This window comes from Pholis gunnellus (assembly GCF_910591455.1).
Source record: "Pholis gunnellus genome assembly, chromosome: 19".
Classification (NCBI taxonomy): Eukaryota; Metazoa; Chordata; class Actinopteri; order Perciformes; family Pholidae; genus Pholis; species Pholis gunnellus.
In genome coordinates, this window is record NC_136546.1 from 14,649,176 (window position 1) to 14,661,605 (window position 12,430).

At 42.6% G+C, this 12,430-nt stretch overlaps 1 protein-coding gene across 1 annotated transcript; it reads right to left on the reverse strand.

The window, feature by feature from the left end:
• Nucleotides 1–493: 493 nt before the first annotated feature.
• On the reverse strand, nucleotides 494–9,845 carry znf513a (zinc finger protein 513a). The gene is given in 6 exon segments (XM_079180112.1): nucleotides 494–2,052; nucleotides 2,055–2,957; nucleotides 3,062–3,832; nucleotides 6,992–7,126; nucleotides 8,489–8,625; nucleotides 9,730–9,845. Coding segments are annotated over 5 exon segments (1,893 nt in total). The 5' UTR covers nucleotides 8,529–8,625; nucleotides 9,730–9,845; the 3' UTR covers nucleotides 494–2,008.
• Between the last annotated feature and the right edge of the window lie 2,585 nt (nucleotides 9,846–12,430).

Sequence of the window (12,430 nt, forward strand, 5' to 3'; positions counted from 1 at the left end):
GTCTGGCTCTACATGCCTTCATTTGCGGTGCAATCTTACATTCACTGTCATGAGTCTACAGCAGGTTGATATGTTCTTGGCACAAATAAATCAATATCGTCAGATCTGTCAATAAGAAACAAGAAATGTCAGAAATACTAAAGGTAGATGCCAAACATGCTCATGTTTACTTAGTGTAGCGCGTTAGCGTGCCAACATTTGCTACTTAAAATGTCACTAAATTTCAAAGTACAGCTTGGCTGAGGGATGCCAGTTTTGCAGGCGTTAGGTCGTCATGATCCTGAATGTCTATCAAATGTTATAGAAATCCGTCCAAAATATTTCACTCCACTACAAACGTCATATTTCAGTCAAGACCAAAGTGATGGACCGACAGCCCGTCGTCCACAGAGCGTGTGTTTAAAACGAGCTGCTCTGTATGTGTGAAAACGCCACTCGAGAGATCTGAGGAAGAAGTGAGATCCAGTCTGTCTGACATTCAATGAAATGATTTCAATGTGTTTATTTCAAAATCTTCACTTAAGGCATTTATGAGACACTGCATAACAGACAAAAAACAGACACTTGGGGGGGGGGATGTCGGCACTAATCAATTCTCCATTGTGTCATGGCAAGTTGGCAACCTGAAAAATATCTCACTTGCATATAATAGTAATTCATAAAGAGCGTAAACTTAAATCACAAGTCCCTAATATTTTTCCCATGGGAACTAAATGACACATCACACATTCAAATTGATAAAAAAAAAGAAGACATTTCTATATATTAAAGTATGCACTTCTAGCAGTGTATTACAGCCACATTAGAAAAATAAAAGAAGTATTACACACACACACATGCTTACTAATAGTGTGATCTTTTTCAAGTAAAAAACACGAGAATGGGCTAATTTCACAGTCAACAGTAAAGAATAAATCGAAAGGAACGTGACCAAAAAGACCCAGAATGATTTGAAATTATAAAATGAATTATTTGTAGAAAGTACAAGTTTGACGGGATCTAAATCTTTTGAACAACATGCTCGATTACAATTTGTAATAAGAAATGTCAACCAATGCTTTTCCCCGCTGCACAACTTAGTCTTAAACCTTTTTAAATGCGTGTGTATGATTGTGCTCTTACTTTAACCATACAACCAAATAAAGCCTGAAGAGGGCCGTTCAAAATGCTTGTGCATGCAATTTGTGTGTTTAAAATAGTCTTTATAATCTTCCCGATCATATAAACCTGAGGGGTTTGGCAAAAAAAAAAAGACAATGCAGTTCATTACTTTAGTTAGGTTAGCACAACCTAATGAATCAATATAGTTCAGTATTATTAATTAAATAGCACTCTGCTAATAGTACAGACATTAGCAAATGAATGAAGGCATGCCATTACCAGAGCCCCAATGCAAACTAAGCACAACACCGGCCCTTACAAGGACCAGTCTTTACTTAAAGCTGCACTGTGTAGCCCAGTTCAAATAACAATCATCGATCAGCAACATTTAAGCTCTCATTAGATTTTTTTGGCACAAAACTAAAAGATTTAAGCTAAACTTTTTGAGACGAACAACTTTAAAAGAAAAAAAAAGAAGCAAATCCCCCTTATATAAAGCAAACTCGTATATATACTACACAGTGCAGCTCAACAGTTCAGGCAGAAATGTGCCCGTGTGTATTGAGGAGTATTCTGTAATGTTCTCTGTCCTCGCAGGAATAACCAGATGTTGTAATATGAGAGGGCGTTGTTGTAACGTACAGAATGAGACAGTCAAAGGGCTTCCACAGTAGACGACGTCCATTTGTCCTCGACGCAAAAGCAGAGTAGAAAAACAAATCCACTTAAATCGAAATATTCAGAACAAATTGTGCGAGATTCTACAAATAAAACAGTTAGCAGCCTCTGAAGACATCCGACAACACTAAAAGTCTGACACACACGGAAACGATATAAAGGCTCTGTGGAGAAAAAAAACAAGTTGCTGGTAGCTTAGTTTTGCTGAGTTATATTTTGTTATACAATCTCAAGTTTGTAGCACGAGTGTAGTGTCTGACCTCCCTCCCTGGACATATACTGCATATCAACGCCCGTTTCTTTTCTGTGAGTTGGCGCGCCGACTCCCATCCCTTTCCTCGCGTCGGCCCCTTCGTCGTTGCCGGTCATTGGAACTTTGACCCATCCGTCGGTGGCCAGGCCGTGTTTCTTCTGATGCCGCTTGTAATTGTCCCAGTGGCCGGTCGTGTAGCCGCACTCCTGACATTTGTACGGCTTCTCGCCGGTGTGCCGGAGCATGTGGCGCTTCAGGTTCATGCTCTGGTTGCAGCTGTAACTGCACACGGCACACTGGAAGGGCTTCGCCCCCGAGTGCACCCGCTGGTGGCGCTTCAGGTTGGCGAGGTTCCCGCAGGCGTAGTCGCACAAATGGCACTTGTAAGGTTTCTCGCCCGTGTGCACCCTGTGGTGGCGCTTGAGGTTGTCGAAGTGCGCTGAGGCGTAGTCGCACTGTGGGCACTTGTAGGGTTTCTCGCCGCTGTGGGTTTTCATGTGGCGCGCCAAGTGGTTCGGGTAGTGTGTGAGGAAAGGGCAGGCGGCGCAGGTGTACACCTTGTCGCTGCGCTCGCCGGGGCTGTTGGGAGACGACGACGAGTCTTTAGTGAGCATCTCCAAGGTGCACTTGGCGCAAATCTGGGCCGAGGAGCCGTCCTCGTCCTCCAGCACGATGCCGCACAACCGGCAGGTGAAGGGGAAGAGTGAAGAGGGGAGGGCGGCGCCGTCCGCTGCGCCCCCTCTGGTCGCCCTGCCGCTGCCGCCGTCTGCGGTGTTCAGCTGCGGTGGAGGCTGGTGGCCAGCAGCTGGGTTAGAGGCTGGTATGGGGGGTGGTGATGCCCCCTTTAAGCCATCGAAGGCTGACAGGTAGTCATTGTTCTGGGCTCCCAAACTCAGATTTGAAGTCGGCCTTGCAACTTCTGAAACTTGGAAAAAAAGATGACTGAGTTATTAGACACTAAATGACAAATGACAACGCAAAAATAGTTATGAAGATGATGAAGTAATGAATGAAGGACATGATGCATACCCTTGGCTGAAGTACAAGACACTTCTTCATTGGGTCTTTGCCCAGTCAGGTGCCTCTTCAGGCTGTGTGGGCCACCGGCGGGTCGCGGCGGGACGTCCTGTCGCAGCCCCGCAGAGGGCACGTGCATGCGCTGATGCCTCTTGAGGTTGCCGAGGGAGCTGCAGGCAAACGAGCAGATGTCACACTTGTACGGTTTTTCCCCGGTGTGAATGCGCAGGTGTCTCTGCAGGTTCACCAGCTGGGCCGAGGCGTAAGTGCACAAGGGGCAGTTGAAGGGCTTCTCCCCGTTGTGCGTCTTCATGTGGCGCTTCACGTGGTTGGCGTAACGCGACGAGAAGCCACAGAGGTGGCACGAGTGCAGTTTGGCCAATTTGTCCTCAACTGTCAGCCCTTTGTCACCCATCCCGTTCCCCAACTCGTCGGCGTCCAGCTGCATATGGGCAGCCGCGCGCATCCCGCCGAGGCTTCCGAAAGGGGAACAGAAGTCCGTGCTTTTGGCCTCCCGGGAGGCTTTGCAGCACCTAAGGCAGTAGGGACCGACCAGGTCTATGCCCGGCCCCAGAGGTTCATCGCGGAGCTGTCCGCAGCCCCTGCAGGACAGGTAGGGGGGAAAAGTGGGCTCGGACTGGCCGGCGCCGCCCTCGTCTTCCCTACCGGTGTCGGTTGCGCTGTGCGAGTTGTCTGTTTCACTCTCCATGCTGAGCTGGCTGTAGGCGGGGCTCTCCTCATCACCCAGAGGATACACAGAGAAACCGATCTCAGCAGCTACTTCTGAACAGGGAAGACAAACAGAGGAACATGTTTATAGACACTGCACATGTTTTCAGAACAAAGACCTTCACAAAATCACTCCGTCGTTAGACTTTAACAAACAAGAGCACACATCTATACTGCTATTTATTCAATCTGCAATATTTCACACCAGGGTTTACAATAGTAACTGTCCTGAATCCATCTAGAATGGCATAGTTTGTATTATACTGTATATATAGACCTCATTCAGGTAATGTCATTGAGACCAAGATGTTTTAGTACAGCAGACGAAATACAGAGACGACAACCTAGATAGATAATCACACACATCTCTATTATTATTATTATACACAGAGTATTTGTATTGTTCCTCTAAATCGAACAGGAGTACTATAAATATTGCAGATGTTGAGCTCAAATGTTCCAATTGATAAATAAATGTATTTGTAATGTGTATAAATTCAATGTTAAACTCACTACATTTATGCGATTAAAACATTTATGTTTACATTGTTAGTATAAAAATAAGTGACACATTTTATTCTACCGAGACGTTCACTTCCATACAAATGAACTGAGGTCAGACCGACACCTGAAGGCAAACATCCAACTCACACTGCATCTCTTAACAAATCTCACTGAACGACTTCACAACGCGAGTAAAGAAAACAGCGAGCAACAACGAGCGGTGACAGATGAAGCCCCTCTGTTTCCATCACGGTGAGTAAGAGGGCTTCAGCACAGACAGAATCTGTCTTCACAGCAACACACAAAATCAAAGTGAATTTCAGAGAAACATTTCATACTCACGGCGCTAAAGTCAACCGGGTTTGAGCCGTTTCATGCAATCTGAGGTTTTCAGGCAAGAAAAAGAAAAGAAGAGACTTTTCACAGAGGATAGGAAGAAAAAGCTTCAAGACAAGAGAACTCTCCGGGCTTCGGTGTCCTCTTCCGAAAGTGAACGAGGAGCCAGAGGAAGAACAACCCTCCTCCACAGACGCCGAGGCAAAAAATGTGAGGACGGAGAGAGTCTGTGCTGCCCTTTTATCTGCCCCGTGGAAACCCCTCGTGGATGATTACCGAGCCTAATGATGATGACTATAATGGTGAGGCTGCTGCGGCTGATGATAATGATGGTGGATGATGATGATGATGATGATGATGATGATGATGATGATGATGACGAGGGTAGATGTAGATGATGATGATGATGAGGGGGAAATGGTGGTGGGAGCAGAGGCAGCAGATGATGATGATGATGATGATGATGATGATGATGATGATGATGAATAAATGCCCTCTTATAATGGTGTCCTTGATGGTAATGGTCCTGTTTTTATGACCCTTGTATAATAATGGAATGGTGTCTCAGCTCCTTTCTCTACTTTTCCATTTTTCAGATCATTCTCTCTGACAAAGAGGCATGCTGGGAAAAAATGAGCTGCTCGTTCCATTTCTCCCGACGGTGGCACAGAGGAGCTACGCTGACAAACAAACTGTGAAAACCTACGAGTCCTCTTCGTGGAGCGGGTACTTTACAAACGAAGCCGCCACTTCCTTTTTAGAGGCACGGCGATTCATTGCATGTTTTTCTTACAAACAGGCAGGAAGTTCATATGTGGGCTTTGACAAAACATAACGACGCCATCGTCCTTCCACATAAGAGTGTGTGGTTCACACTGTGGAGTCAAATGAAATGCACTATAATGACCAGGCTGTGTGATACTCCCATTCCCTTTATTGTATAATCAATACTGCTTTACCATACCAGAAGATCTTTAGAAAATATACTAATGGAGACACGAACATGCAACTGGAAACAGTTCAGACACTATACGAGACACATGTGGCGGACAGATAGAATTGCCCTACTTACGAACAGATTCAGTAGAGAGACAGACGAGCTGCCACCTTTTCAAACATTTCTTTCTGCAACAACTCTTTAATGTATTTACATTCTGTAACTATAGAGCAGTTTTCATTGTTAGTGGAGTCGTTCCCGCACTGGATTAAAATGGCCTACTTTCACACGTGGGATTACCAGGAAGTGATGCAGCGAGGTCATTGTGCCTCACTCTATCAGAGATGTCATGAGCAACATTTTGGACGGCTTTCATTTTGAAATTCAATGTCCTGATACTGTCCGAGTTACACTCAGAGGTGGTCTGCTATCATTGCGGAGTAAAATTGGGCTGTGGAAATGGGACGTTTCCTTTTAATATTAATTTAGAGGGAATATGGCTCTTGAGTTTTTTTTTTTTTTTATTCTACATCAGAATGTCCTGATATTGTCGGTGACACTGTAAGGTGGTCTGCAATTACTCTGAAGTGAAATTGGTCTGTGGAAACAGGACGTTTTCTTATATATCTAATCTTTAGAGGGAACATAACTAATGCTACAGTTTAGAAGGCTTTAATTTTGAAATGACATATCAGCATGTCCTGACACGGTCTAGAGTTACACGCTGAGGTGGTCTTTCATTCTGGAGAGAAACAGGATGATTCCTTTCAACATCAATTTGAATTTAGAGAGAAAATACGTGCATGAAGTCGTCTAATTTATTTGTCATTGTTCACGTTGTCTAATGAACAATGACAGATTAGGGGTGTGGCCTAAGTATTGTGCTCATCCAAATGTATTCTGTATTGGAGCTTTCGTTTTGAATTTCCACATCAGAATGTGCTGATATTGTCTGAGTGATACTCTGTGATCATGCGATTGTTTTTTATATTTGTTTCATTTATTAGTGACCGACTATCGCGTTCAGTGGAGTGTTGCTTTTCTTTTGAAATCAGCTCTTTACCATAACGCCTAATATCCTCACGAGCCCCCACACACAACAAGGCGGGGGCTCGTTTCACCGTGTTTTCCAAAGAGGACGCTGGCTTTACTGCAGTGTGATGGTTGGCTTTTATTGTGAAGCAATCACAGGAACGAGTGCATTTTGTCACAAGGTTAGCACTGAATGCAGTCAATAAAACTATTTTAACATTGTTGGCATTATTTTGTCTTGAACTATCATGAGTGTGGTTGGCTGTGGGTTAGTGAAATATACAGGTTGTATTTCTGAGAAAGCTGTGGCTCAAGCACCACTGTAACGTTGACCACGGACTGAAATCTTGAGGATTATAACATTTAATGCTCAAGTCATTTTCCTTAAAAAATGGTTTACAAACCTGAGAATTTTTCCAGGCCTAGAATCTTGTGGTCATGATCAGGATCACCAAACTCAAGGTCTTGTCCTAGAAGGAAGTCCGTGTCTAAGGTGAGGTTTCCAGGAGCTTCAACGGCTACTCCATCTTCAGAATCCACTACGGCCACAGAAAAGAGCAAATCAACAACATTTGATGACTACCATCATTTCACTCAGGGGGCAGTTTTAATCAACAAGCTCTAAAAAAAAAAGACACATAAAGCAGAAAGCAACATTTCAGAGAAACTCCACGGCCCAGCGTCAAATAGAATCGTAGGCGGCCCGATTAGGGCTCGACATTAATGTTCGCCCGGCGCAAGAAAACTTTATCGGGTGACCAGATGAGAATGGGTGAAATTTGGGACAGGGGAGTTATGGGCTTGCATTCGCAGCCACGCTGCTCCCGCTACCTGCTGTTTGACTGGTCACCAGGTCCTGGGACACCGGGCTCCATGCAGTTGTTAAACTACTCGGGGCACAACTGTACATGGCTTAAAAAAACAACAACTACAACTGTTGATAGTTAGTGACATGAATAAAATTAAAGTTGAGTAAAGCATACAATTACGGGGTGTGTTTAAAAGCAATCGGCCATGTAATCAGTAATCGGTCTGTATTTCTGCTGGTAACAATCCTCTCTGTGACACTACAAGGTTATCTCTTTAATATACAATCTTACTTCCCTACAGTGTACAAACCGCATCTTATGCTTACAGTTGACAGATGGAGCTCCTTTACTGCAGTCACAGCTAATGATGCCTGAAATCCTAACCTGGTCTCTCAAAGCCTGATGGAATCCAAACAGATATCGCACAGCTGGCACTGATCAGCAGCCACAATTCAAGGGCATCGAGCTCATCAGGACTGCTGAGCAAATCCCTGAGAAACAGCGTCATGCTGCCATCTAGTGGTCGTTTTGGGTGTTTGACATGATGGCGATAATGTATCAGGTGGGGCAGTTGTCAAAACACAAAACCACATCAAATCTAATTAGATAATAAATGGCTATTAAATAGGGGTGAATATAAACTACCTTACTAGTATGTGCTGGTCAAGGGAAGCCTTCCTAAAGCAAACCCTTTGTGTTATTACTGCATGACAATAACGTTATTTTTGCTATTTTCTTTAAGAACATACCTAACAATAATAAGCAAAGAGTAACTGAGGATCTGATCTCTTCACGTGTCCCTGTATATTTCCAACTTTATGAATTTCAGGCGTAACTGGCAGTATGCACATTTCCAAAAATGATGTGAATGTATGCAGAATGTGAAACATTTTCAAGTACTCAAACAGCAACGCCTGGTGTCCAGATGTGAGCAGAGAAAGAGGACACACGTTGTAAACGACCAGGCCAACATTCACAGGGATTTAATCGGAGACCTAAATGTTGAAGCCACAGTTACTGTATGTTGTTTAAAAAAAAAAGCTCTTGCTATGCATCAACTTGTCAACATGAAAAGGATCTTTGAATACCTACACTTGACTGGCTGTGGATTCTGTTGTTTTTTTCTTGGCATCTTCCAGACAGCCGCTCTCTTTTTTGCAACGTCTTCCTGCAGACTTCCAAAACCATCAGCTCATTGTCGTCTGTTTCAAAGGTGTTCTTCAGTATTTCTATAGATGAAAGACAAAATCGATTAGTTGTTGTTATTTTTGTGGATGAATATTTTTTTTTTTTTGTCTAGAAAATTTAAGTTTACCCACTCATTTAAATTCAAGCCAGACATTATTTCCTAAAGCGTACCAACAGTCCTAAACTCACACAAATATCACAAAAGAATAAGAAAAACAGCAAATGTTCACATTTGACATGTTGGACCCTTGAATTTGTGGCATTTTTGCTTAAAAAAAAAAAAAAATTGAAATGTTAATATGCATTTTCTGTTTAACAAAACCTGATCGTTTCATCTCCAAAATGTTCCGAAAAATACAACAACACACATTTCAGCTACAAAGCTTAATAGTTAAACACTGAATTGGATCAAGTATGCAGTGATGGTGTCATCAAAACGAATACTGCACATACAGAGTACACACAGAGTACCCACAGAGTACATAAAGGCTATTAAACAACATTAGTCATTTCACAGTAACATATGAGGTTTATCTAGCTCGTTCACGTCAGTTAAGCCCCCTGCTTAAAATAAAACTAATATAAAACTGTCACTAATTCAGTGCCATGAGTCTTCCTGCAGTGTATCTAGCCATCATTCTTCAGCATATCTATTGTGTCCCAATGAAGCCGGTTGGAGGACATTACACACAGTGCAGTTGATGAACTAACATCACAGGAAACAGATGTTATACGAGTGTATTTCCTGCACTTGCACTGCAAACAAACACAGAATCCACCTTTAAGTAGCTAGCTATCGGGCTACTTTACCAAAAATGGCTAACACGTTAGCTCTGGTGCTGCAGTCGGACTGAAGAGCATTCAAGCGAATCAGCTAGCAATTTAAAACTGAAAAATGTCTTCATGTAGCATGCAGCTAACAGATGTGGTCCCTGTACAACATGAGATGTTAGCATTATTTGGGAGAAACTGACGGTTTGCAACCTAACGAGTGGCTGAACAAAACGCGTCCTCATCAGCACGTAGTAATGATTGACAAGTGCCTTCTTCAGTCAACATTAGCCGTGGCTTAAGACGTTAACCTATAGCTAAATTAGCCGAGCAGCTAATGTCAACTTCACTAGTTAGCTATCAAGCTAACTTACCTAAAAAACGTAAATATTCCTGTGGATTGAGGTGCTCGTTATCGTCGGAATACACGCCATTAGGTGCGGAAGGTTTTCCCTCAATTGTACAACGTCTGGAGATCCGCCATTTCTTCATGAGCTGCGGTGACAAAGAAAGGCAATTAATGGTATTTTTCATAACTTAATTGATTTTCTGATGCGCCTGTGATCCAGCAGCAGCAGCAACAACAAGAGGACTTCCGGCCTGAGTCCTTCAGAATAAAAGCGAAATCTACACTTACAACGTAAAAGTTCAATTAAACAAAAAACTTAAACATATTATAGAATACTTAACAAAAGTTACGTTCTTGTTATTTGGTCATTTAATCTGTGTATGTGTAAAAAGCAAAGAAAACATGTAAATCCAATGTTACACTGTGTAATGAGGTGATTTTATGATTTGTTTTATGCATTTATTTTATTTATATTGGCATTAATGAGTTGTATGGCCTTGTAGTCACTGTGCTAAATGAGAGCTCATCTTGTTTTGGGCTTTACATTTCCATCCAGACAATGTTCTACTCTACTAATAAAACAATATGTGGGTAGTGTCCCAATTCTTTCGTTCCTTTGCATTTAATAATTTCTACTGATATCAAAATCACAGTGTTTCAGAACCTTTTTTTTAAACGGTTTAAATTTGTTGCTTTTATCCTGAAGGTTAGGAGCGCACACCGGACGTGTTATTGTTGCTGGCGGGATATGTCTTGATTCCATTGTGTTGTATCCATCCCCTCTCTGTGGGATGGGTGTTTCCGTTTCCGAAAACAATTTCCGGTTGCTACCCCTAACTGAATCATTGTAGTTGTAGTTCGTATATATAGATCTATGTATCAGTCCAACAAAAATACAATGCACTAATTTCACTAGTTGGAAAGGAAGTTGACTACCCCACTAAGTATACTTCCAAAAACCAGTAGACAGCAGTCTACTCTGAGATTGTAACCTCATCACAGTATGGCAAAACACAAAACACAAAACTCCACAGTACATTGTAAAATTGTAGGAAGTGCAAAAATGCATCAATTGGAGCAACATTGTCTCTCAACATGTCAAATGTGGGCAAAGATGCAAATGTTTCATTGTGTATATAGAAACATATGTATTATTTCCACAAAATAATTAAAAGTTCTAATGAGGAACAGGCCCTCTGGCTTGAAATTAATTGCATTCTCTATATTTTTATTATAATTCCCAGTCCAACAAATTAGTAAAGTATTCTTGTGAATTCTAATTGTATAATGCAGTTGTACAGTACATTATAGGGACAATACAAACAATTATAAGCTGTTCAGTGACAAAGACAGGGAGGTTGACCTCACACCCTTTTAATGCGTGCCCTATGTGTTATGCAACATGTGTTTTTAACAATTGGAGTCCAGGGCCTCAGAAGGTGCATCAGGAGATCCCTAAGCAATTGTTGGCTTTTAATTTACTGGAATTTATTTTATTAGATTTACAGAATATAAACGTTCACTCTCGTGGGCACTGGGTCTATACGATGTGATTTTCATATGAAATGATCAGCAAAACATATCTGGTTGACTGGGACAAAATATAAAAAGAGATGTGTGTATATTTAGCACTGAAAACATGCGAGAACCACTGTTTTGTTTTTTAATGGGACTGGGCATTTAAGCATAGGAGATCCTGGGATTCTGCGTCATCCCATTGGCTCATGTCACTGCAGTGTGCCTCCCCTCAGGCCGCCGCACAGCAAAGCTATCAGCCTATACTGCTGCTGCACCGGGAGGGAGGGGGTAAAGGCTCTCCTCACCGTGAATATCGTGTCCTCGGCTCTCCCCTGCACCGTATTCCGGACCGGAACCATCGCATCCGAGCCTCTCTGCAGCTTTTGACGGCCAGATATGTCTTGTGTGCAGCAGTGAGGAAGAGGAGACCGGGGAGGTTTCTGTGCTACTGTTTGGTCCTCAAGGGGAGGAGCCAGTTGTTGATTCTACGCTGCAAAGAGAAGGCGCCGCACTGAGAGGTAAGATACCGTTTACGTAATAGAACATATTGTGTGTTTTATCTGCAGACTTTGGGACGCGCGTTTTAGACCGCTTATCATTCGCTATCGCTCGTGTTTATGCGGGATATCTGGAGGTGGAGGTGAATGCGAATACGTAGCCTATTAAACATGCCACTCCCTGCGATAGCATACTGATGCCCTGGACAGACCCCTCTTTAAATGATTAAAATGGAAGTAGGAAAAGGTGTTTATGATTTTCTTAAATACATGTGGAGGTTATGCACGGCTGCATTTGATCAGCATGCTATTATAAGAGGCTCCCTTTTAGTTTACAATTGCGTTCCCAATAAATGGCCTGTCCTTATATTATTGTTTTATTTGGTTGAATAACGCTTTTGTTATTTAATCTGTGGAGTCAAAGCATATGGATCAGTGACAATATACTACGAACACATACAGCACTCTTGTGCAATCCCACACCAAATATAGGCTACTGTTTAATATCGTGTAAAAATTGCAATCCCTTATATTGTGGTTATTTAACAACATAAAGTAGCCTGCAGGCTGCCAGAGGTCATTCAGGCTCAGTGTTGAGCGCCACATGGTGCAGAAACAGAATATTTTGGTCAGGGATACCGCGAAGTGCAGGAGTGTGTGTGTGTGTGTGTGTGTGTGTGTGTGTGTGTGTGTGTGTGTGTGTGTGTGTGT